The 27527-nt window shown below is 32.6% G+C and overlaps 2 protein-coding genes across 9 annotated transcripts in view; one reads left to right on the top strand and one right to left on the bottom strand.

The window, feature by feature from the left end:
* Nucleotides 1-27527, top strand: part of LOC114339223 (epidermal growth factor receptor substrate 15-like 1) — a 190712-nt gene that overhangs the window by 76915 nt on the left and 86270 nt on the right. For all 7 annotated transcript variants that reach the window (XM_050654104.1, XM_050654107.1, XM_050654105.1 and 4 more), the window contains exons 5-6: nucleotides 7780-7890; nucleotides 19777-20159. In XM_050654104.1, the coding sequence (XP_050510061.1) occupies nucleotides 7780-7890; nucleotides 19777-20159 (494 nt within the window). The remainder of the gene's footprint in view (nucleotides 1-7779; nucleotides 7891-19776; nucleotides 20160-27527) is intronic.
* LOC126886942 (uncharacterized) lies at nucleotides 9351-10919 on the bottom strand. 2 transcript variants are annotated; one of them, XM_050654113.1, is made up of 3 exons: nucleotides 10855-10919; nucleotides 10468-10728; nucleotides 9351-9936 (listed from the first exon to the last, which is right to left on the bottom strand). In XM_050654113.1, the coding sequence occupies exons 2-3, from the start codon at nucleotides 10688-10690 to the stop codon at nucleotides 9629-9631; spliced, it is 531 nt and encodes a 176-aa protein (XP_050510070.1). In that variant the 5' UTR covers nucleotides 10691-10728; nucleotides 10855-10919; the 3' UTR covers nucleotides 9351-9628. The 2 variants fall into 2 exon arrangements, with proteins under 2 accessions (XP_050510070.1, XP_050510069.1); XM_050654112.1 differs by lacking the exon at nucleotides 10855-10919 and having other exon boundaries at nucleotides 10468-10788.

Below are 27527 nucleotides of genomic sequence, written 5' to 3' on the forward strand. Positions count from 1 at the left end.
AAAAATTGAGATGGCCGGTAAATGAAGTCGGATTGCCCGTTGCCAGATCAAATTTAGCGTCGTAACCACTACAACTACATAAACCATTTCGGGAATAATCGTAAATTGGATTATACTTTTGTAGCTTAAAAACTTCTAAACGGCTTAACCGATTTTGATCAGTAAACATGAGTTTGAAACGTATTGACCAGTAGTATCTGATGGATCTAAGGTCAAGTATGAAAATTGAAGCTACTACAGGAATTATTGAGCTTGAGAAACCGTTTTTCCCACAGGAAATAGATTTTATCATACTTATGAAGCCTATCACCTAAAAAATTCAAATTTTCCGGGATATGAGGTATACACCGTTAAATTCGTCTGGTGTACTTCTATAAACGCTAAGTTATTGGCGCAATTTGTAGGTTGAAATGTTGAGTAATTGTCGAAAAACCAAAATTTTCAAAGTTTAGTTTTTCAGTTTTTCGGCTATACTGAGCCGTGTGTATGTCTGATTCTGACGGCTTGGACACCATTTGAAAGCTTAAGTCAACACTATTAATTTGATGTATTTGCGGTTCTCCTGGCTCTTCTTGATCCGAATATATATACCCCCAAAACATATGCCGTTTTGTACCTACCAAGTCCTATAGCTGGCTTATGGGTGGTCAAAAGTCACAAACTACACCGGTTCTAAATCGGCCCTGACCCCCTCTTCAAACACAGAGGAAAAATATCAAATCGGTTTAACTTTCAAACACACATACATATATATCCACAAACATTTTCCCTTTTTTAAATAAAAATTAAGTCACATTTCTAAGCTCTATAACTTTTGAATGGTATAACCGATTTTCAAAATTAGACATGCGTTGGAAAGGTAATGATCAGTACTGTTAGAAGCCGCAAAGGTCGGACTTAAATTTTTGAAGTTTTTGGGAGTTTTGGGGGCCAGAACGAAAAACAGACCTAAATAGGAAGGGCCGTAAAATCGACACCCTTGGACCAAAATGGATGGTTGACATATGAATGGGTGAGTCTTTTTCTGAACTTGAAGATGGGAGTTGGCACAATTTTCAATTCAGTCAGATTTAGAAAATTGAAAATTTCGTGTATATAATAGTGTTGCGTGTAGGGGGGCGTATTTCTGCGCCACTGGCGAGAACTGCCGTTCTCTGGTAATTTTTTCGATATAAAACTAACAGCTTCGATAACCAATAAATCGAAAACTATTAATTTTATCAAAAAAATGTATAATGAACATTTTTGGCTTATAATTAATATTTTTACCAGCATTTGCGGTCAAAATATAATAAAAAATTTCCACCCTCGAGATGAGGTGGCAACAACCCCATGGTAAAAGCGTCTTTCGGCATCATATAGATTTTGATCCTTGGACTATCCACTACTTATTGTCAAATTTTCAATCAAATCTATCCATTCTGTAAAAATTGCGAAGTGAAAAATTTCAGTTCCTGGACTAATTATACTTTTGGAGCTCTATAACTTCTGAACGGTTTACCTGATGTTGATCACTAAACATGAATTTGAAACGTATTGACAAGTAGTATCTGACCAGCATCCAAGATCGAGTATGATAACTGAACGTATTACAGGAATTATTGAGCTTGAAAAACCGTTTTTCCCGTAAGAAATAGATTTGATTATACTTATGAAGCCTATAACTTAAAAATTCGAATTTTCCCAGATATGAGGTATACACCGTTAGACGCGTCCTGAGTCCTTCTACAAACGCTCAGTTATTGGTGCAATTCGTAGGTTGAAATTTTGAGTAATTGTCGAAAAACCAAAATTTTCAAAGTTTAATTTTTCAGTTTTTTGGCTATGGCGAGCAGTGTGTATGTCTCAGCTTGATCGCTTAGGCGCCACTTGAAAGCTTAACTCAACCCTATTGATTTGGTGTATTTGCGGTTTTCCTGTCTTTCCTTGAACCTAAGATATATACGCCCAAAAAATATGCTATTTTGTATCTACCTAGTCCTCTAGCTGGCTTACGGGTAGTCAGAAGTCAAAAATTAGACCGGTTCTGAATCGGCCCTCACACCTTCTTGAAACACAGAAAAAAAAATTCAGATCGGTGTAACTTTTCCACACACATACATACATACATACATACATATCCACAAACATTTTCCATTTTTTAAATAAAAATTGAGTCATATTTCTGCGCTCGATAACTTTTGAATGGTATAACCGATTTTCAAAATTAAACATGCGTTGGAAAGGTAATGATCTGTGCTATCAGAAGCCGCAAAGGTCGGGCTTAAATTTTTGAAATTTTTGGGAGTTTTGGGGACGAGAACGAAAAACAGGCTTTAAATGGGAAGGGCCGTAAAATCCACACCCTTGGACCAAAATGGAGAGGTAACATATGGATGTACGAGTCTTTTCCTAAACTTTAAGATGGGATTTGGCCCAATTTTCAATTCAGTCAGGTTTAGAAAATCGAAAATTTCGTGTATATATAGTGTCGCTTGTAGGGGTGTTGTGCGCCACTGGTGAGAACTGTCGTTCTCTGTGGATGAGAAATAAATGTTTGGATTATCCGTGCATTTCAATTATCCGTGCCAACGTCCGGTCCCGAGGAGCACGGATAATCGGGGTTCTACTGTATATGTAATAAGTTTAATTTGTTACATGAATATAATCTGAGATCTTTTTTTGAACTACTGTGTTTATCTTTATTTGTTATCTTATATTTTTTAATTTTATAATTTTTTTTGCGTTCGGATTAGCGAACGTTCGGATTACCAGGGTTCGGATTATCGACGCTCTACTGTACTAATTTTCAACAGCATTCAAACTCCCTCTATAAAAATTTAATTAAACTTAATATGCTTGCACCATTCAATATCCAGTCTCTGTTGGCTACAGACTCACAACAAATATACGATATCATTATTAGTCCAGAAAGCCACTGCGCATCCGTTAGGAAGAATATTCTAATTCGGATTTTTTGCACAATCTTACTCAAAAAGGACCCCTTTTAACAAATTTGCATGTTGCCAGGACCAAAAGTAGGTCAAAAATTTTTTAACCGTTTTTTTTTGTTTTTTTCCTAAAATTATTTTTTTGCATGGAACAAAATTTTTTTAGGTTTTTTGGATCATTTCAAACAGAAAAGGTCTTTAGTGACTTTTCTCTAAAGTTGATAGTTTTTGACATATAAGCGAATAAAAATTGAAAAATTGCGAAATCGGCCATTTTTAAAACTCAAAAACTATATAAAAAACTGAAAACTTGAATGTTGCCAAGGTAGGTAGATATTCTTTAAACATCGATTGATGAAATCCCGAAAAGTTTTTTGCAATACAATATCAAAAACCCCTTTGTTTTTTAATTGCCAATCAAGCGTGCGCGACACTATTTTCCACTGTTGCATATGTATGCAGTATGGTGCAAATGAAAGGAATAAATTCGTTATTTCGTAAACCGGCGACTTTCAGGAAAAAACCCGAAACAAGTCGATTTTTATTTTTAAGTTATGATATTGTGACATATATCATATATGTTATACTAGTGACGTCATCCATCTGGGCGTGATGACGTAATCGATGATTTTTTTTAAATGAGAATAGGGGTCGTGTGCTAGCTCATTTGAAATGTTCTTCAATTCTCTATTCAGTAATATAAACATTTACATAATTATTTATACAGGGTGTCCAATAATTTAATTTTTTTGTCAATTTGCCAAATGATTTAATTTAATAAAAAAATTTTGGACACCCTGTATAAATAATTATGTACATGTTTATATTACTGAATAGAGAATTGAAGAACCTTTCAAATGAGCCAGCACACGACCCGTATTCTCATTTAAAAAAATAATCGATTACGTCATCACGCCCAGATGGATGACGTCACTAGTATACTATATATGCCACAATATCATAACTTAAAAATAAAAACCGACCTGTTTTGGGATTTTTCCTTAAAGTCACCGGTTTACGAAATAACGAATTTATTCCTTTCATTTGCCCATACTGTATACATATGCAACGGTGGAAAATAGTGGCGCGCACGCTTGATTGGAAATTAAAAAACAAAGGGGTTTTTGATATTGTATTGCAAAAAACTCTTCGGAATTTCATCAATCGATGTTTAAAGAATATCTATCTACCTTGGCAACATTCAAATTTTCAGTTTTTCACATAGTTTTTGAGGGTTAAAAATGGCCGATTTCGCAATTTTTCAATTGTTAATCGCTTAATGTCAAAAACTATCAACTTTAGAGAAAAGTCACTAAAGACCTTTTCTGTTTGGAATGATCCGAAAAACCTAAAAAAAATTTGTTCCATGCAAAAAAAAATAATTTTAGGAAAAACACAAAAAAAAACGTTTAAAAAATTTTTGACCAACTTTTGGTCCTGGCCACATGCAAATTTGTTAAAGGGGGTCCTTTTTGACTAAGATTGTGCAAAAAATCCGAATTAGAATATTTTTCCTAGCGGATGCGCAGTGGCTTTCTGGACTATATAGATTTCTTGACAGATACACGCACGGTCCTATAAGATTTGTACGCGGGCATGAAATTTTTTATGATTTAAGTTCAGATTTGCATCCTTTTATATCAAAATGTTATATCACTTTATCAGATTTCCATCATTGTTTTTATTGTATTATCATTGTACTGTATCATTTATTGTATTACTGTATTGTTTCTGTTTAATTTTGTATTAGGGATTACATATAAAAAAAACAATAGAAAATAATACAAATGATACAAAGCCATGAGATGGTTTGGACACTTAAAGAATTAGCCTATACCGAAGTGGAATATGACTTTTCTTCGCAAACGACAAAAAAGGACACCCTTCTAATATTCCATCTCCAATTATGGAAGTAACAGTCCGTTCAAACGGCATGTACAATACGATAATTTATTCAAAACTATATTTTAATCGTATTTTAATATATTTAGAAATTGAATTAATGATGTCATGCTATTATATATACACTCACCGGCACAAAATTCCGCCACCCAAAATTTTTGATTAAGTTTGACAATCTATAACTTTCTTATTTGTACTCCGATTTTCAAGATTCTTGCATCAGTTTGTAGGTACATGTATTGATGTCGATTGTTCTTATTCCGGTAATCAAAATTTTTTGCTTAGATGGCATTAAACGGGGATGAATGGAAGCGTTGTATTTTCTACTAACTTTAAAAAATTCTGTGGAAAAATTGGAGGGCTGATTTTATTTCATAATCCTTTTTTGTATTATCCTGGAGGTATCACTAAGGTTTTATTTTTTGAATTATCCGAATATCTCTTTTTGGTAAGAGCTGTAAATAACAACAATGCTTTGAAGGTTTTTTTTAATTAAAAATATCAATCGCACTAAAATTAACAAAACAAAACAAAATCAACAGCAAAACAAAACAATTCAATAGCGGTTATGTCCACCATTTGCAGCAACGACTGCTCGCAATCTGTTTGGCATCAAATAAAGGTGTGTTATTCTTGCCTGGGGAATAACCCGATATTCCTTTACCAGGGCCATAACTGTACCAAATTTTCTGTTCCAAATTTATTCTTCCATATATATTCATTTTTCTTAATATGTATCCGAATTGGGGTGTTATGAATAAGATCGTATCCAACTTGGTGTCTATTCATTTTGGATGTATCTTAGTTGCGCGTGACGTTGCGACCCTGACAAAAATTGTGGGGGCATCTGGTGACTGTCTCAATTTGAATCAAACATATTTACCTATTGGGCTGACCAACTATCTCCCTATATAAACAATGCTAATATGTTACAATGTTATATTTACATTGCACGTTAGTTTGCGATACTCCATTCGAATCGATATCAATATCAATATGTATTATCGATATCGATACTATGGAAAGAATATATTTATCGATACAAAGATAAACAATCGATACATAAACGGCTTCGGCGTGATTGTGTACTGCGTAGTGGGATGGGGAAGGGAAGAATAGAAGTTGAAACTAGCCAATTGGACTCGAAAGAAGAAAACAGTCATCAGTGTTATCGAATCGGTTTCGGTCTCGGTCAGCTTAAAATTTCAACAACGTGCGCGCGGGCGCCCTCAAAATTTCTTTTTTTTATGAATTTATTCTCTTTTCCAGAGATAACTTATCCGATTTTTCACCGGTTATTACTTTAAAAAGAAAAAACCGGATATGACCGAGACAAAAAAAACCGGAAAACCGATTATTGCGGAGTAACAAAACAGGTTTTAGGTTATAACCGGTAGGTTTTTTCCACCCCTATCCTGAATATAGTTCAAAGAAAGATAAACAAGTCTTGACCAAATTGCGTTTCATTGTGGACCATGGTCCGCTATTATAGTCCTGTCGCCAGGGGGGGTACAACGGCCTCGTTAATTCAGATGGACTTACCCAAGTTTTTTTTATGTATTTTGACCCGTAGAAAACGAATTTTTTGGGTAACAGTTGATCCGGATGTCGATAAGATTGTTATAGACCAAGAACTTGAGGAATCAAATAACAGCGATTTTTGGCAAAACAAAACAATATTTTGTATTTTTTGGGTCATTTTAAGCAAAAAATATTTCTACAAGTTTTTTAGTAGGATGCAGAGTTTTCGAGATAAACGCGGTTGAACTTTCAAAAAATCGAAAAACTGCAATTTTTAAACCCGAATAACTTTTGAATAAAAAATAAAATAGCAATTCTGCTAAGCGCCTTTGAAAGTTCAAGTCAAATTATGTCGGTTTTGATTATTTGCATTGCTAAAAATTTATTGTGTTATTGTTAAACAAAGCTACAAACAACTAGTGCGTGAGTGATGTTTCTATGATTTCTCATTTAAAATCGAACGAGTAGGTAGAATAGGTACTAGTGCAATCAAGACTATTTCTACGTTACATGCGTTAAAACGCATGTAAAAGCACGGGAAACCCTACGTGTTTATAGCTTTGTTAAACAATAAAAAAATAAATTTTTACCAATGCAAATAATCAAAACCGATATAATTTGACTTAAACTTTCAAATGCGGTAAGCAGACTTGCTATTTTATTTTTTAATCAAAAGTTATTCGGGTTCAAAAATTGCAGTTTTTCGATTTTTTTAAAGTTCAACCGCGTTTATCTCGAAAACTGTGCATTCTACGAAAAAACTTGTAGAAATATTTTTTACTTAAAATGGCCCAAAAAATACAAAATATTGTTTTGTTTTGCCAAAAATCGCTGTTATTTGATTCCTCAAGTTCTTGGTCTATAACAATCTTATCGACATCCGGATCAACTGTTACCCAAAAAATTCGTGTTCTACGGGTCAAAATACATAAAAAAACCTTGAGTAAGTCCATCTGAATTAACGAGGCCGTTGTACCCCCCCTGGCGACAGGACTATTAGTTTTGTATATTAGTTTTCGTATTCTCAGAAGATGTAATATTAACCGCTAATATTTAAGTTTTAATAAAATTTCGTAATCTGGCTTATTAAACCTGTTATTTTCTCAAAACTTATGTCCATACGTTATATTCTTGTAAACACCACATACCTTCTAATATTTGCAGAAACTACATTTTGCTTAATACAAAAATATTGCTGCATTACAGTGTGACTTACATTTGACGTGTCTTAACCACATATCACACAATAGTTATTTATATTTATTTCCTACCATTGAATTATCAGTGCTTACACTCAATTCAGTTATTAACATACTATCAACGTGTATTAACTACTATCATAATTTTATAAAACAACTTCGTTCATAACTGTATCTTACAAATTAATATAGTAATGAAAGTAATGTATTTACCTATCCGATTTCAGGTAAAAAACGTTCTCATGGAATCAAAACTACCATTTGATACTTTGGGTAAAATTTGGGACTTAGCTGATCAAGATAAAGATGGTATGCTGAACAGACATGAGTTTGTTGTGGTAAGTAAAGCATTATTTCTTGTTTATATAATATGAAATACTACTAAAAAATAACACATCTAAATATTGCTGCCTTTTTATTAATCGCAATTTTAAAATTCGCAAAATCGCAATTCTTTTTGTAATAGGCATATGAGTAGTGATGTAACCAATAAAAAACGGTACCGTTGTTTTTACTTGGCTGACGTTTTTTATTGCAAAAAAAACGAAGCCTTCGTTTTTTTTGTTTTTTTTTTTCGTTTTTTTTTATTTTGATTTTTTAAGTGGGTACAGTTTATTTAATGACAAAAACATATAATAAATATAATATTCTGTATAATTTTATAACAAAATAAGTATTATTTCGTTTCATAATTAATTTCGTATAAATCCTTTAAATAAAAAGACCATGGGTATAAACAAAATAACAAGAGTTTATTCGTTAACTTGCAAAATCAAAGCAAAAATAAGTAATAAAAATTTATCAAATAAAAAAAACAACGTCTTAATGATTGAAAAGGTTCAATTAATTAACCGAATCCCTTAAATGAACACTGATCCGTCCCGTCGCTATCTGCATTTTCTTCAGACTCTGAAGCTTCCTCTTCATCACTTTCAAAGACAGACTCCGACTGATCTGAATTGGATATTATCATTGGTTCCGGTTCAGATTCTAATGCAGGATTGACTGTGAAGCTAGGGCCAGCAATTGATTCTGAACTGGATGATTCACTTGGCTGTAGTTCAGCCATTAATTTTAAATTATGAGCCACATACACGATTTTTGACGCTCGAGTATTGGTCAGCCTGTTTCTCTTGTTGGTGTGAATTCCCGAATATGAAGAAAATGATCTTTCACATGCTGCTGATGTCGCTGGCAACTCTAGAAAACGAATCGCCAACTTGGGGAGTGCGGTATTTGAGCAAAGACCACTCCACCAGGCAATAGGGCTGATAGCTGCAATTGTGTCCTCATTCCATAGAAAAGCCTTTTTGAATAGTCCTTCTTTTGCAATAAAATTGACAACGTCAGCTAAGACGGCTGCTTCATCGACATCTGGCATCTTCTGTGCTACCTTGTATATGACTTCTGTCGCATCAGTCTACATTAAATAAAAAAATTAATATAAATATAAATAAAACCCACTATAACCTAAAAAAATTTACCATCTCATCTGAGCTAAGTTCGCAGCCACGATATTTTGGATCCAAAAGGTTAGCTACAAAATGAACACTATAAATAGCAAACTTCTTCCGATTTTCAAAAATTGCCCTTGTATCTGCTTCCTCTTTGGATAACAAACAATGGACTTTTAGTGACATTTTCTAATGAGGTGTTAACCATTTTTTTAAATAAATGCAGACATTTTGAAATCGTTGGTGTGTCACCTTCTACAGAGGTAATTGTGTTAGCAATTGGTTCCAGAAGCATAATGAATCCTTGTACCCGGTCCCAAAATATATCGCTTAGAGCATTTTTTTTTAAAGATGGGTGTTTGCTTACTGCCTTTTCAACTTCTTCATTGATAGCCATCCTTTTTATTATTTGTTTGTTAGCAAGCAATGATTGTAGACAAAGAACTAATGATCCCCATCTGGTAGGCACTGGGAGTTTAAGACTGCAACTTATTTTTAATTCGTTTTGTTTTTCCTTTACCCACGCAGATAATATGTGGCTTTGTCGGATGGCCTTTGTAAGGGCAGCAGCCTCGGCAGTAAACGATTTCAGACTTGTTAAATTTTTGAGATCGGTAAATATTCAATTAAGAGAATGAGCAAAGCATCCATAGGTAAAAATGTTATTATCAAAATCATTTTCAATCAAGGCCCAAGCAGCTTTCATGTTTGCTGCATTGTCTGTGACTATACCAAATACCTTTCGGGGACCGATTTCACGTATTACTGCACCAAGGGTTTTTGCCATATATTCAGCAGTATGAGGTGCAGTGCCTGTGGGCATAATTTTAAAAAGGAATGACTTTGGAGTTGTTACAACAAAGTTTAGGACAGCCTCGTTCCTAATATTGGACCATCCATCCACCATTAGTCCAACAGAATGTGCTCCAGCTTAAAGTAAAGAGATAATTATTTTTAACCTACTAGCATAATGTAGGTTTACTTATATTAAAGTCGGGCCGTTCTAAAATTACTGAAATATATACGACGGACGGTGTGGTACAACACTGTACCGCATCTGATTGCTGTTCAAGGTCTTTCCTGTTAAACTTCGTCCGTAGTACGTTGTTCAGTGGTAATTTTACAGCGGCTCGCCTATATATTGTCAATGTTTTAATAAATATAATAACAGTAAATTAAATATTTTTTTAAAAATTCCAAAATTCTCCAAATTACATTAGTTTTAATGAACTAATACGGTTCCAACCGGAGTCGATGCCAAATTACATCATTTTGTACAACACTCCTTGGTAATGATGCAATGGCATCGAAACCGGTTGGAACCGTATTAGATTATTATTAAAACTAATGTAATTTGTGGATTTTCTAAAAAATATTTAATTTATTGTTATTACGCAGAATTTCACAGAGTAAGGGCCGAAACAATAAATTTTAATAAATATGGTAAAACTTAAATCTTACCAATGTTTTCCGAAACCATAGCCTTTACACGTAGGTGCTCACTGTCTAATAGTGGGCCTGATACAAGGTGTCGGGTTGGTATCTGATAAGCAGGTCTGAGAAATTTAAACAACTTCTGCCACTGTATATTTTCTACTAAAGCCAGTGGTGCTTGACTTGAATAGATAGCCCGGCTAAGCAGTTCATCGGCTTTTACTTTTTGTTCAGGTGTCATTTTATCCATGAATGCGGACACCTCTTTAGATTGTGATTTCGGTTTTTCTGTAAATAAAATTCCCAAATTTATTAAATTTAAAAATAAGTCTGTAAAGTAAGGTTATCTTTAGGAATTTCTACTAAATAAAAAAGAGGGAAATTTGGAAATATTTTTAGAGCTTTGGTACATACCTTTAACTTTTTCCTCCCTTTTTTCATGTATTGTTTGTAATAGTCCAATGTTTCATTGTTTTCTCTCCGTCACTCCATACTTTATTTTAACTTCCTCTGGACATTTTAGGCATTTTTGAATATGTTCCAACAAACGTGTCCCATTTTTTGATAGTTGAAGTGTACAAAAAGTACACTCTACTTGAGGAGTTTTTTTTTCTGTGTTTTTAGCATTTTAAACAGGGAACTTACTTTGCAACTTTTCCTTCCCCGTGATTCCCGCGAAGAACAAGAACTCGAATTCGAAGACATTATAAACATTCAGTTTTTGTCACTAATGTCACTACAATAGGTAACAAATAATTTATTATCATAAAACACAGAAAACATAATTAACAATAATTAATTTATTTAAACACACTTAAATAAGCACTAAACACAAATATTTCCGGCACAAGGCAAGTAAATCACAAAATAACAACAGAACACCTGCAAAAGCTAATCGGTAATTCCCCGGTTTTCTCAGCGCCAACGAATACGAGCGTCCTGCTAAATTTCGGTGATTCCCCAAAAGCAACGACGTAAAAAAATAATAGATAAAGGCAGTAAGGGTTTAATGTTTCAATATTTTTTAAAAAGGAACGTCAAACACTGAGTTTCTAGATGTTTTGGATATAATATTGAAATATTGGGTGATTTTTAGGCTTACAAACAACTCCTAATATTGATATTGTTAATATTACGTTGAGAAACTAATAAAAAACAATTAAAAACAAAAAAACACGTTTTTTATTGTTTTTTTTCGTTTTTTTTTAGAATTAAAAAAAACACGTTTTTTTACATCACTACATATGAGTAGTGTTTGTAAAATACTCTATTAGTCCAATCAACAGCCATTTTCTCGTGGAATTTTGAGAACCAAGGTCGATTTCCTTGAAAATTTGGATTTAGGTAGTAATTGAATCGTTTATTTCAGAAAGGGGTCAAGTCACAAGTATCTACTTTTGAGAAAATCAAGTTTACACACTGTTTACATTCAACAAACAATCACTTTATATAAAATAAAAATTCTACTTGACAACCTGAAGTATTTGTCAAAAAGTGTTGTATTTTTTAAAAATGTATCTTGTTAATATGTTTAAGAAAAAAAAAATAATTTTTTGCACTCATTTTGTCAAGATTTGTCACTTGACCCCTTTCTGAAATAAACGATTCAATTATAACCTTTGTCAAAATCTACCCTACGCCGAACTGCGCTTTTGCCCTGGGTGTGAAAACAACCCCATCTAGTGGATGAAAATTTTTTAATCAAAATAACTATGGAAATCGATAGAATGACCAATTCTGAGTAAATGTTCTATAATTTTTTTTTTGCAAAATTGACACTTTCCTAGGTATTTGCGATTGAAACTATGCATTTTTCATTGAAAAAACTCACGTTTTATAACCGTTTTTCATGAATAACTTAAAAAAATTTAATTTTATAGAAAAAATCATTAAGAACAAAATTATAGCTAATAAAAAGCAAAGATATTCGCGTCCGAAAGACTTATGTAAACCCAATAACGACTGAGTTATTGCCGTTTAAAGGATGATTATTTTCGAAGAACATCGAAATGGAGAACCTTTAATCTCAAATATCTCGAATGTGGTGTATTTTTTTGGGAAAACTTAAGAGACATCTTTTAAAGATCATTAAAAAACCTTTCAAATAAGCTCTAAAAAAAGTTTTTTGCGTAAGAACTGACTGACTTATGGCGAAAATAAAGTCGGTCTCTGCTTTTTCCTTTTTGAAATGTAAAAATTAAACCCTCGTCGTTGCAATCCTAATAGAAATGAATAGCGTCTCACTTGAAATTAACTTTATTTAGGTACATAGTCCAGGGCGCATCTGTTTTGAGATGGACGTTGAGAGGTGACTCAAATTTTTTTGCAGAAATTGCTTGAAAATAAATCAAATAATAATATTTGAGTTATCCTCCCTCTCAAAAAGGTCCGGAACATTGTTTAAATAATCAAAATATCAAAAATTGAAGGAAAAATTCGATTTTTTTCTTCGTTTTTTTATTATAACTTTAAAAGTATTCATTTCCGAGAAAAGTTGTACTGACATAAAAGTTGCGTAATTAAATTTCCTACAATATAAACTTGGTTAAAAATTTAAAAAAATAGTCACTCTAGTTGCAAAATAGCAATAATTGCGAATAAACCATACAAAAACAAGTATTCGCATTTTACGTTTTTCAACCATTTATGCTACACTTAGGACCTTCATATTTCACCCAGAAAAACTTTATGATACAATAAAACAATACTGTAAATTTCATTAAGATCGGTTTAATAGATTTTGCAAAATAAATTTTGAAATCCAGCTTTCGCAAAAAAAATTCATTTTTTCAAAATGTTACAGGACTGAAAATAAAGCAGATAGCAAGTCGAATTTTTTTTGCTTATAGAAGTGTACTGTACCTTTCATTTGCAATTTTCAAAATTAAAATCGATTAATTACCACGGCGTCAGAAAATTTTTGAAATAAACAATAATTTTTGGTGCTACGCGCAGGACAGCGGTGTTCGATTCACACAAGTTGATTTCCACCAAAATTTCTTCCAATCTTTATCTAATATATTATTTTCTTACTCTATATTTTGTTGTATTTTAATATTTTAATTCCACAAAAATCAAACTAATTTTATTATTGTTTGTGAAATATTGTTTAAACAATTGCATATGTTTAAAAATAATAAACTTTTATTTTTTAAGTTAAAATATATGAACAAAGAAAGTTTTTGCTAATAAAAGTATTATTTCAAAGGATAGAGTATGTGTTTTTATTTTGCAATAAACAAATTTATTTATTTATATCGAAATGTAGTAAAAATTAAAATGTATCAATCATTATCAAAGGTCATTGGAATGCCCAATCAGAGCAAACTATCCGCTGTCCTGCGCGTAACACCAATAATTAATGTATATTTAAAAAAATTCCTGACGCCGTTGTGTTAATCGATTTTAATTTTGCAAAATTGCAAATGAAAGGTACAGTACACTTCTATAAGCAAAAAAAAATTTTCAACTTGCTATCTGCTTTATTTTCAGTCCTGTAACATTTTGAAAAAATGAATTTTTTTTACGAAAGCTGGATTGCAAAATTTATTTTGCAAAATATATTGAACCGATCTTGATGAAATTTACAGTATTGTTTTACTGTATCATAAAGTTTTTCTGGGTGAAATATGAAGGTCCTGAGTGTAGCATAAATGGTTAAAAAACGTAAAATGCGAATACTTGTTTTTGTATGGTTTATTCGCAATTATTGCTATTTTGCAACTAGGGTGACTATTTTTTAAATTTTTAACCAATTCTATATTGTAGGAAATTTAATTACGCAACTTTTATGTCAGTACAACTTTTCTCGGAAATGAATACTTTTAAAGTTATAATCAAAACACCAAGAAAAAAATCGAATTTTTCCTTAATTTTTTGACATTTTGATTATTTAAACAATGTTCCGGACCTTTTTGAGAGGGAGGATAACTCAAATATTATTATTTGATTTATTTTCAAGCAATGTCTGCAAAAAAATTTGAGTCACCTCTCAACGTCCAAATGTACTAATATTTTTACAGATGCGCCCTGGTCTAACAGTTGATACGATCCATGTGATTTGAACGGTTTAGAATGCTTAGTTTAGAAGAAATAGTTGAAAAAATGTTTCGGATATTAAATGTAGAATTTCTTTTACTGAAAATTTTGATTTTTTTTTTGTCTTTGTATCATGAATACTTTTAGGCTTATTTAAGCAGAGATCGACTTTATTTTCGTCATATGTCAGTCAATTCTTATGCAAAAAACTTTTGTCAGAGCTTATTTGAAAGGTTTTTAATTAACCTTAAAAGCTGTCTTCTAAGTTTTCCGAAAAAATTGCACCACATTCGAGTTATTTGAGATTGAAGGTTCTCCATTTCGAGGTTCTTCGAAAATAACCATCCTTCAAAAACTCAGTCGTTATTGGGTTTACCTAGGTCTTTCTGACGCGAATCTATTTGTTTTTCTATTATCCACAATTTTGGTTTTAATGATTACTTCTATAAAATTAATTTTTTTAAGTTATTCATGAAAAACAGTTATAAAACGTGAGTTTTTTTAATGAAAAATGGATAGTTTCAATCGCAAATAACTTTGAAAGTGTCAATTTTTCAAAAAAATTTTATAGAACAAAATTTACTCAGAATTGGTCACTTTATCGATTTGCAGTTATTTTGATTAACATATGGATGATAAACATCCCCTAGATGGGGTTGTTTTCACCCCCAGGGCAAAAGCGCAGTTCGGCATAGGGTAGATTTTGAAGAAGAGTATCAACAGAGCTTAAACCCAAATTTTCATTAAAATCGGTATTGATTCTAAAAATTCCACGGTTTTACAGTTTTTTACCGCTAATGAGTGGTCTAATAAAGATATGTGTGTATACTACCTAAAGGAAAAGAAGCATTTAAAAATAGAAAAATTACCACTATTTTTAACTGGAATATTTGGGGGAAGTTGATAGAAAAGGCGTAGCATCTCGTGGTTATCGAAATTTTTACTTTTTTTACATTTATGCATTTATGCAAAAAATCGACTTTTTTCATTCATTTCAACATTGTGAAAAAACTTCGCGTATAGGCGCAAACTTTCGGCTCCAATGGTATTCATTTCTTTCAAATCCTGAGATAGTGGAGTCACTGAAGGTGGATATGAGCTATTACCTCCGATTTCGTTCAACCTCCATCGATTTGCATGAAAATTGGTGAGTGGTTAGAGGATACCTCAAGAAACAAAGGTGACATGGTGCCAACTTACGCTTTTACCCTGGGGGTGGATGCCACCCCTTCTTGAGGTGAAAATTATTTTATTAAAAATAACCCCATAATTAGATATGGGGACGAATTCTAAGCAAAATTTGTTATATAAAGTTATTAAAATAAATCAAAACTTTTTGAGTTATTAAAGATCAAACATTATAATTTTTCGTGAGAAAAATGCATGTTTTTAACCGATTTTTCATAGATAACTCAAAAACTATAAGTTTTTACAAAAAAGTTAATATTACCAAAATTGAAGCTAATAAAAAATTAAATAAACTCCTTACTAAAAAAACCTCGTAATATTAACTAAAAGTGAGTTATAGGTAATTGAATGCATATTTTTTTCGGCGAGTACCCAAATCTAAGTATTCAAGCTTAAATTACGGGAAAATGGTGCATTTTATAGCATAAACTTATAAAACATTAAATGTTTTATAAGTTTATGTTATAAAATGCACCATTTTCCATTGTGAAAGTATTTAGAAATATCTATCAAATGAGATCCCGAACAAGTTAATAGCATTAAAATTTATGCTCCAAAAATCATCTTTTAAAAATTTTTCTAAAAAATGTTATCGTTTTTTTTAATAAGTCCGTTAATTTTTACGATATCAGGTTGAACCAAAAACGGTTTGTAAGGTAATTCCAAAGGCTATTAAAACGCGTTAAATTTAATCTTTTGGACCCCTTACTTTTCTAAAAATCAAATATTAAATGGCCACGGTTACATGGTTCTCGCAGCAAAATCTAAGCTTTAAACGATTCTATCTCGGGTATTTTTCACCCTACAGAAATGGCAAAATGGTAAAATATTTTATATAGAAAAAAAAAATAAAATTTAGTTGTTTACTATTTTTTACGTATATTGAGTATTTTTATAGTTATTATCAAAAGAAAATGAAGATGACGATAATTTTAAAAATTATGATTTTTTTAAATTATATCTTTTTTTTCAAAAATATGCATTTTAAACCGGTGAAAATTGTTAAAATCATTACTTATGCTAATACAAAGAAATTTTTGTAAGGATTACTATAAATTTTATTTTTTGTGGAAATGGCGTATGTTTTATTTTTCACTTTTTCCTAAAAAATTCGAAAGGGTTCCCTTAGTTTCATCATAGCTTGCTTAATTTTGATGCTATTAACTTCTTCTGGAGCTCATTTGTTAGGTATTCTGAAGTACTTTGATAAGTGTTTAACAGGTACATTTTATTAAATGCATCGTTTTCCCTTTATTTAAGCTTGAATACTTAGATTTGAGTACTCGTCGAAAAAAATATACATTCAATTACCCATAACTCACTTTGAATTAACATTAGTTTAGTACTTTGATCAAACAGTGTATTCAATTTTTTATTGTCTTCAATTTTGGTAATAATAACTTTTTTGTAAAACCTAATAGTTTTTGAGTTATACGTGAAAACAGCTTTAAAACATGCATTTTTTTACGAAAAATAAACATTTTCAATCGCAAATAACTCGAAAAGTATTGGTTTACATAAAAAACTCTATAGAACGAAAGTTGCTTATAATCAGTCAGTTTATACATTTCCAGGCTTATCTTGAACGTATGTTTTTTCACCCCCCGAGAAGGGGTGACTGTCACCCCCCAAGTAAAAGAAACCAACGGCACAAATTCAACTTTGAAGTGGAGGGTTAGTAGAACCTATATTAAAATTTTCATGCAATTCGGAGTTGCCCCTGAAAATTACACGGTATCGCCGTATTTTCCGTTTATTTACTGGGCTAACTGTGGTCTGTGTTCATTGTCCCAGGCATGTTTGCATATCTGGGATTTGTCGAAACCCATGTTTTTGATGTATGTTTCTTGTTCGTTGATCCTGACGCTTAATTGTCTTGCAGGGTATTTTGTAGATGCAGTTCTTTGACCTCTCCTGTGTGCTGTGTGTTGTTCTGTTTGGTTTTGGACAGGATGGATTTGAGTGTGTTGGTTGTTTTAAATGTTGTTGTTATGTTGCGCTTATTCCCTATCCTTTTTAATTTTTCTGATAAGCCCTTATTAGACAACATATGGTATTGTTGTCAACCTTGAGTCCGTTTTTTGGAAGCAGCTGTATTGCTTGTGTTGTTTTGTTGTTTTCTTTCTTCTATCTTGTGGAATTCCTTGTTTACAAATGACACTAGATAGTCATTTTTTGTTAAGACCTTAGTTAGCAAGTTCTTTTCTTCTTGAAATGCCTTTATGTTGGATCAGCTATTTTGGGCTCTGTCATATAATGCTTTGATGATTCCATTTTTGATGTTTAAATTGTGGTTTGAGTGGAAATTTAAATACCTGTTGATGTGGGTTGGCTTTCTGTACACTTTGGTTGCATATTATTCTGTAACTTCTTTGGTGATCAGCACATCCAGGAAAGGAAGTGAATTGTGTTCCTTTTTTTTCATGGTGAATTTGATTGATTCTTCTTGATTATTGTTTTCAGTCAGGAATTTATGCAGTGCTTCTGGTCCTTAAGGCCAAATGGAAAACACATATGGAGGAGACCTGCACGGACTGTAAGAAGGATCCTGCTTGAAAGTGATTTACGTTCGCATAAGCCAGTAGCATGCCCTAAATTAACAGCAGCCCATCGAGATAACAGGATTACAAATGATCACGGAGACTAGACTAGATCAGCAATGAAGTGTTGCAATATTTTCATCAGCAATGAAGTGTTGTAAAGTCCCGTTTTTGCTTGGGATCTCGACACGGACACGTGTATGGAGGAGACCCGGAAAATGATTGCACCTTGCTTTATTTCACCCAGAACGCCGTTTATTGATGGAGGTGTTACAGTGTGGGCGGGTATTACTTTCAAGGGACGCTCCAAATTAATTTTCACCGAACATGGAACTCTAACAACAGAAAGATACACACGTCAGGTTCTGGAGGACATTGTTGTCCTCTAGGCCCCATTCTCTGGAGAAAATTTCTTATTTATGCAGCATAATGCGCTTCCACATACTGCGCGAATCGTCATGGATTACCTAAATACTGTCGGAATTCCATTTTTGGATTGGCCCGCTTGTAGTCCTGACATGAATCCATTAGAACATTTGAAAAAGCGATTGAAAAGAGGAAGCCATTGCCAGAAACGATTCAAGGACTGAAAATAGCGTTGAATGAATAATGGGAACATATATGCTGCAAGAAAAGATTCAGCAACTTATTGCAAAAATGCCTAGCCATACTAAAATCCACCGTAGATGTAGGGGAGACAATACCCGGTATTAAACCTAAAGAACAACAGCCAACCATGCGCAATTAAAATTTAATATTTTCTTTTTAAATTTTCGAGCAATGTTAATTTTTTTGCGTGGCTTCTTACTTTATTTTGGGTTACTTATTTTTCCTATTATTACTTTTTACTGTCTAAATAAACGATTTATATTACAGTATACTCTCTCTATAAATAACACGGGTATTACGAGGTTTCGCTTATAACGAGATACGTTAGGTGTCCCATGAAATTTCTGTTGAACTATAACACCTTTATAACGAGGCATATTTGGTTATAACGAGGGAAAATGAGATCGAACAACATGTTTCTTTACTTTTTTTGGCGCGGTGATGCCTATAAATAAATACCCGCTACCTGTATAGAGAAAAGCCTAAAATATGTGTGCTTATGGAGGCCAGTGATGTAATAAACTCGACCGCCTGTTAACTTCTACCTGTTTATCAACCGACTCATTTTTAAAAGCGCCATTCAAACAATATTTTTAGCATCTTCTATTGCTAGGAATGGCTTCACTATAGAAAGTTAATGTTTTAGAAAACTACATATTCAAAAGGATGCTCAATATTATTGTTGTCTGATATAACGAGATCGGCTTATAACGAGGTAATTAGTCTGCCATTTCAGTTCTCGTTATAGAGGGAATCTACTGTATTAGTGGTTACTTCCTCCCCATTTAAACCACTTAACACCTATATAATTTAAAGAAACGTACAAAACGCAAGTGTCTGGATTTTCTTGACCAGGAGTGTATTTAAGTACTTTCTTTGTTTCTTCTTAATATAGCCAAATATTAACAAAAACACATAGAATATTCATTTCAGAAATTAATAATATCAAAATATTTTTTAGGCCATGCATTTAGTTTATAAAGCTCTCGAGAAATACGCTATTCCTAATACCCTACCGCCTGAATTGATTGAAGTTAAAACAAGAACTGGTACGTTAATTAACAATAAAGATGGCATCAAACCCGATCTTCCTCCTTCAATCATACCTCCATCGATTTCACCCGTACCTCCGAAAGTATTACCTCCGACGGTACCCACGGTACCACCGTCTATAAAACCAACACAACAAATTATGCCGTGGGTAGTTTCCAAAGATGAAAAGGAAATATCGGATGCTCTATTCATTAAAAGCGATGTAGACAAAGATGGTTTTGTATCTGGTCATGAAATAAAAGATGTCTTTTTACAATCGGGTGTACCACAGCCTGTTTTAGCCCATATTTGGTAAGTATTGTCATTTTCATGAGCATTTTTCAGTGCGTAACAAATGATAGGAAAAAGGGTAAGTCCGTGATAATACACATTTATGACATTTATTCTAACATGACATTTTAGTTAAATCTGACAGTTGTCACATTTTATTTGCAATTTGGAATAAAAACAAATCAAATGTGTTTCTTGCATTTATAAAATGGTATTTTCTTTGATTTGTATAGTCTTATAAATTATACAGATTATATTTGTAATATTATTATCTAATTAAAAAAAATTATTTTTTTATTATGGCGCCATCTATCGACAACTAGAATAACTAGAATAAATGTTGTAAGTGTCTGTAATCACGGACGTGCCTTTTTTCTGTCACATACAATTTAATGCGTTAGAAAGAAATCGAAAAACTGTGACGCACTGAAAGATGATCATGAGAAAAAGAATAACGAATTTAACACATTCGCGGTCATGACTGCATATGAAGTCATTTACTCAATAAGAATCCGTGTATAAAATGACAGAGTGTCCGCGAATGTGTTAAGTAAAGTTTAAAAATAAATTTAACTAAAATTATGTAACCTTCCGATACTACTTGTACCTGTTTACGCTTTCTATTTTAATAAATTTAATATGTCATGTTTCGTTGTCTCGTGAATGTTTTGTAATAACCATGAATTTTGTCTTGTCTGAGTTCATTCTGATACCATATTAGTGATGGTTTTCGTTCAGTACTTGTAATGTATCTGCTAAGGTCTGTAAAAAGTAAATATGGCTGTGTTTTCTGCATATCTCAGGTTATTTTAATTTCTTCATCAATAATCATACCATCTTTACAGGCTTCCACAACTTTTCCCATGCACGAAATTATTCAGGAATTACTTTTTATACTACTCTAAATTCACAATCAAGATGCAGTAGAAATAAACAAACCAAGACCCGTTAAATGTTACTAGGAGCACTCCCAAATCATAATTTACAATGTATGTACATTGTTAATCCCAAATTATGATTCGGGAGTGCCCCTTGTAACATTTAACGCGTCCTAGTTTGTTTATTTCTACTGCATCTTGATTGTGACTTTAGAGTAGGTATCTTTTTTACTCGCAGAAACTAGTATCTCAAAATTAAGCCGCTTGTCCATAGAAACCACAATAAGTTAAACAAGGATAAACAATATGGCATGTCGTTGATACCTTGTTTACTATGAATTTTGACGTTTACGATTTTAAGTGACAGTGACATTAGCGCATTTGTTGGTTATTATTTGAATTTATTGTTTATTTGGTTTTTCAGATTATTTAACTTTTAGTCTCTATATGTATACTTAGGTTATTGTAATATTTATTTTCAAACATAATTATTGCTAGAACGACTAACTACTCTCCTCTCTTAATTTGATTACGCACTTTCGGTAAGTACCTATACATATTTTTGACGCAAACGTGACAATATTTATGAGTGTGGATATAGTTCTGTCGAATGAAAACTTATTTGTTTATTTTCAAGATTACTGTTTAACTTTTTGCGTTTTTTTAAATTTATTAAATACCGTTATATATTTATCTTTATACTAGTAATAGTCGGAATGATGTTTAAGCTGTTTAATGTTGAGTCCATAAATCTCCTCAATAGTGAAAAAAGATTAAACACTTCAATAAAACAACTTTATAAAATATGTCCACAGGATAATAGCCATTTCGTAATTATTACCACTGACACTATGTATCAATGATATGGGTCATTCAACGAATATACGACTCTCTTGGATTATCTCGACAACGAATATTTTACTGTGCAACATAAGAAGTACGAAAGTAAATATCTCTAATGATTATTCCAATAAACAAAAATGTAATTTTCAATTTACTTTCGTTCTTCATATTTTGCACATAAAATATTCGTTGTCGAGATTATCCAAGAGAGTCGTATATTCGTTGAATGACCCATACTACACATCGATGTACGTTTCACTTCATGTTTTGATTTTAGGGGGTATGTAAACGCCCCAGTCAAAATTGTTGGCGACCATAAGAACTAACGTTTAACAATTCTTTCAGTAGATGGCAGCACGTATATATATTCTAACATTTTAATAACGACGAATTTTAATTCTATTAACGACAGCGTTGTTGCCATCGCCAAGTACTAAATAGAACTTATGATCGTTACCGATCGATCGGTACCGTTCGCCTTCAGTCGTACTTGTATTGTATTTATAGATGAGGGTTTTTAATTCTTTACCTGGAAATGGTAAATTCTCATTAAGGCCGGCCGTTGTATGAAAGAGAGGTCCCCAACTGGCGGTACAACAGAGAGAAAAGATTCTTTCCCGAGAGATGCTGCCTCTATCGGAGAAATAACGCAATAGATATCTAAGCGAGGCCGCAAACGGCAGACTTTTTAGTGAGTCGATAGTTTAGTTTAGTACAGAGAATATGCAGGTGCGGCCTCGCTAAGACGACTCGAAATCGTTTTATATATCAGGTGCGAACTTTTAATTTTCTAGGCGGTTTAAGGACGGGGTCTCGCTGAAAATTTTACTTGGATAAATACTGTGCTCGTATCTCGTGGTAAAATCTAAACCAAAAGTATTGGAGAAATCTATTTTAGTACATGTGGTGAGACCGCTCCCGTCTGGAAAAATTTCTGATTCGGTTTCTTTGTGGATTACTATTCAAAAATGTCCCCTCTAAACAAATCTGAAGGGTGCCGGGCAGAATTTTTGGGCAGAAATTGTTTAAACAATTTTTATAAACAAATAGAAAATATCACGTTTTTTTGCCCCGGAACATATATTTTTAAGTTTATTGGGTCATTCTAAACAAAAAAGGTATCTTGTAATTTTTTTCAAAAATTGATAGTTTTCGAGTTATAGGCGATTTAAAATCTGAAAAGTGCGAAAATGCTCATTTTCGAGGCCTAAAAACTCATATTTAAATTAGAACTTTTGAGGTTGCCAGATTCTTAAATTGAAGTTTAAACATTCAGCTTCAAGATTCTGAAGAGTGATTGCGTCTAACCCTAATTTAAACCGTCGTGTTTTAATTGTTAAATATGCATGTCCATCCGATTTTTTTGTCGATGCGGCGCGCTCTATTTCAAAAATCTCCAATTTTCCTCCAAAAAATATTTTTTCTAGATTTTTTGGGACATTTTAAATAAAATAAGTTTCTTGACATTTTTCTCAAAAGTTAACAGTTTTAAAGTTATAAGCGATTTAAAATCCAAAAATGCGTCGTTTTGGCATTTTTCGGATTTTAAATCGTTTATAACTTTAAAACCATTAACTTTGGAGAAAAATGTCAAGAAACTTATTTTATTTAGAATACTTAGAATTATTTGGAAGAAACTAGAAGATTTTTGAAATAGAGCTCGCCGCACCGTCAAAAAAAATGCAAACAAGTAAAAAAACGGTATAAATTAAGGTTAGACGCGATCACTCTTGAGAATCTTGAAGATTAATGTTTAGTCTTCAAATTAAATATCTGGTAACCTCAAGAATACTAATTTAAATATGAGTTTTTAGCCTCGAAAATGCGTATTTTCGCATTTTTCAGATTTTAAATCGCCTATAACTCGAAAACTATCAATTTTTAAGAAAAATTGCAAGATACCTTTCTTGTTTAGAATGACCTTGAAAACCTAAAAATATATGTTCCAGAACAAAAAAAAATGTAATCTTTTGTATTTGTTTAAAAAAATTGTTTAAACAAATTCTGCCCCAAAATTTTGCCCGGCGCCCTTCAGATTTGTTTAAAGGGGACATTTTTGAATAGGAATCCACAAAGAAACCGAATCATAATTTTTTTCGGGCGGGAGCGGTTTCACCACATGAACTATTTCGGATATTGGTTCATCATAGTTTGTTACCTACTTTTCATGTCCAAATATTATAAAATTATACCAGGGAAGAACAATTATATCACTAAAATTTGTCTAAATGTCTAGTTTTATTAAAATGTTGTAATATATTAAAAATTGATTTATTTATGAATTGGGTAATATCTTGTGTAATAAAAGTTGTAAATTATCATTAATTTTACTATTTCTTTAAATTGCCCCAAAAGCGGCTTACATGAAAGCAAGCGGCACGTGCCATGCGAACGCCTAATTGGCAGGAGGTGGTACCGGCGGCACTACAATCTATTCCTACTGTAAACAACTGGGAACAAGGATCGAGCAGTAAAATCAATGATAATCCTTTAAAGATTTTTGGCGGTGTTTTTTAAACAGCAGCCGTTTGCGGTAGGGCGGCGGCAATTAATATTTTAATTTGTCAACAATTATAATTTATTCATTCTCAATTACAGGACAATACCTACAAAAACTTTTACTTGAACTTGACTGACATTCCATTTTTATATTTTTCTTGACATTACATCAAAACTGCCTATATTGTCAATACGTAAATCAGAATACCATCTACTTTTATTTTTGTATATTCTAACAAATTTTAATAGTTTTTTTCTAAAAACGTGTTAAAAATGCAATAATACAGTTTAAATTAAATTTTATAAAAACTTTTAAACCACCTTTTTCAAATTGCGCAAGTTTTATTATTAATATTAATGTTAATAAATGAAATATAAATATTTTGACGTTTCACAATTTGACAATTCACTTTTTTTGGCAATGCTAAAGTAGCATTTTTAACACGTTTGCAGAAAAATATATTTAAAAACACTAATATATTCTTTCCACACCTTTTCTGGACTGATACATACATAAATTAAAACATTTAGTAACGAACTCCATACTGTCTTTGTGCGCATGCGTGCAGATTAATAAAATTTCACCCTCAATGAAATCGCGCCTAAAGAAGTATAACTTCAAAAAATTATTTTCATTGGTATTTTTAATACGTTTGTATTAAAATTCATTTAATACTTCCCTGTATTGTTTAAAAATTAGGTACTTTGCAAAGAAAGAAAAATCCTGGGAAATTTGTGATGGCAATTTAATACCTGATCATAACATACCATAACATTAACTTAAAAGTCAATTCCCGATTACGACACTCTCCTCAACTCAAGTGTCAAGAGGAGTGTAAAAAATTACATAATTAAAGACTAATGGTTCCGCGGCATTCTTTGACTGTGAATTTAAAAATTTAGCCCAACTCAGAGAATCACGTTTGTCATATCTATTTCAATGTCAGATGAAATGAACTTTTAATAAAAATAAGATCTTCATTTCCTATTACCGATTCACACTATTCCCTAAAATAAAATGTTTCATCATAATGGCTGACCTGAGTAAAAATCACTTATTTATAAATTAAATTTGAATTATAGGCCTGGATCTCGCGTACAAAAAAGAAGTTGATTAATAGCAAGCTGAAAATTTGTAACTTAACTGTGTCTAGTCGGACAAACTTTGATGTACGGGAACACTGAAATAGGCGAAGCTTTAATTGTGGAACAGGTTAAAAATTTGGAACGTCAGATTACGAAAACATTCCATGTATTTTGTCGGACAGAACTTAAAATTGATTTGTTACCATTTCATTAAACACTGCAAAAATCAGAAAGCAAAAATCAGACTGGTATTATCACCAACTGAGCATTTTAATAAGTCTAACACGAAGAACATGTCAACATTTCTTCTTGCGAAGTAGCGTCGAATAATATATCACGTGTACTATTCCGGTGACTTTAAAACAGTACTTCTGGTCGCATTTCTAAAACCGGAAGTCCTAGGTCAAATTTGGCACATTTAGTACCATCCTTGGATTATAAGCTTCCATTCGACACCTCATTTATCATTCTACCTAGTATAATGACGGAGAAGTTATATTCGCAGTCGGACGGACAGACAGACAGCCAGCCTAAGTCAAATTTCTCACATTTAGTACCATCCTTGCATTATAAGCTTTCATTTGACACCTCATTTGTCATTCTACCTGGTATAATGACGGAGGAGTTACATTCACGGTCGGACGGGACGGACAGACAGCCTAGATCAAAGTTATCACCTTTAGTACCATACTTGGATTACATGCTTTCATTTGACACTTCAGTTGTCATTCAACTTGGTATAATGACAAAGGAGTTATATTCGAGGTCGGACGGACCGACCGACGTATAGACAGCCTAGGTCAAATATCTGACCTTTAGTACCATCCTTGGATTATAAGCTTTCATTTGACACCTCATTTGTCATTCTACCTGGTATAATGACGGAGAAGTTATATTCGCGGTCGGACAGACCGACGGACAGACAGCCTAGATCAAAGTTATCACCTTTAGTACCATTCTTGGATTATAAGCTTTCATTTGACGCCTCATTTGTCAATGACAGATTAGTTACATTCGCGGTCGGATGGACAGACGGACAGACAGCCTAGGTCAAATTTCTCACCTTTAGTACCATCCTTGGATTATAAGCTTTCATTTGACACCTCATTTGTCATTCCACCTGGTATAATGACGGAGGAGTTATATTCGCGGTCGGACAGACCGACGGACAGACAGCCTAGGTTAAATATCTCACCTTTAGTACCATCCTTGGATTATAAGCTTTCATTTGACAGCTCATTTGTCATTCTACCTGGTATAATGACGGAGGAGTTATATTCGCGGTCGGACAGACAGCCTAGGGCAAATATCTCACCATTAGTACCATCCTTGGATCATAAGCTTTCATTTGACACCTCATTTGTCATTATAGCTGGTATATTGACGGAGGAGTTGTGATTACATACAGACGGACGGACAGACGGACGTGGATAATTCAAAGTTTTCACATTTTTTCAAAATTGGGTGAAAACAATATATTATTCCAAGTACGCCCTGCTAATAATGAACCACCCGCATCCCTCAAAACGTTAGTACTCTGTACAGTACCGAAATTTCCAAAGGAAAGTTTCAAACGGGCCATTACGCTCCTGAATTTTGCATATGTATATAATATTTTTCGTAGCGCCATCTTATACATAATGGCTACATTAACAGAGCTTAGATTCTTACAGATTCCTATACTTTATTCGTATTATATGTCCAATATTTACGTTTCACATGCCAATTTCTATTAATTGCAGAAATTTATTTTAAAAGTACACCACGCAAAAAGTACTTTATTAATTCACATTTTTTTAACGTTATATCCTTCCATTACATAAATATTGTAGTGCTAGACGGAATTTTATCATGAAATTCATTTAAATACTTGAGTAATTTAGATATAAACGCTCTTAAATTTATTGAGAAAAAAGCAAAACTTTCACATTTTTTTATAAACAATACACAACAGGTAGGATAGCAAAAATATGGCTGTAATTAGCGACATATATTGTTATAGTTCTTAGGCCCCCATATAAAATAATTATTTATGACCACACCGTTGAAACTTTTTGTACTTGTTATTTGGGTGAAGTCGGAC

Source organism: Diabrotica virgifera, chromosome 6 (assembly GCF_917563875.1).
Source record: "Diabrotica virgifera virgifera chromosome 6, PGI_DIABVI_V3a".
NCBI lineage: Eukaryota > Metazoa > Arthropoda > Insecta > Coleoptera > Chrysomelidae > Diabrotica > Diabrotica virgifera.

Excerpts from the sequence above, each read along its gene's own strand:
- LOC126886942 (XM_050654113.1), bottom strand. The coding sequence starts at position 10,690 with ATGGATAAAATGACACCTGAACAAAAAGTAAAAGCCGATGAACTGCTT. Across the intron at positions 9,937-10,467 it reads TATGGTTTCGGAAAACATTG|CTGGAGCACATTCTGTTGGA; the intron begins GTAAGATTTAAG and ends CTTTACTTTAAG.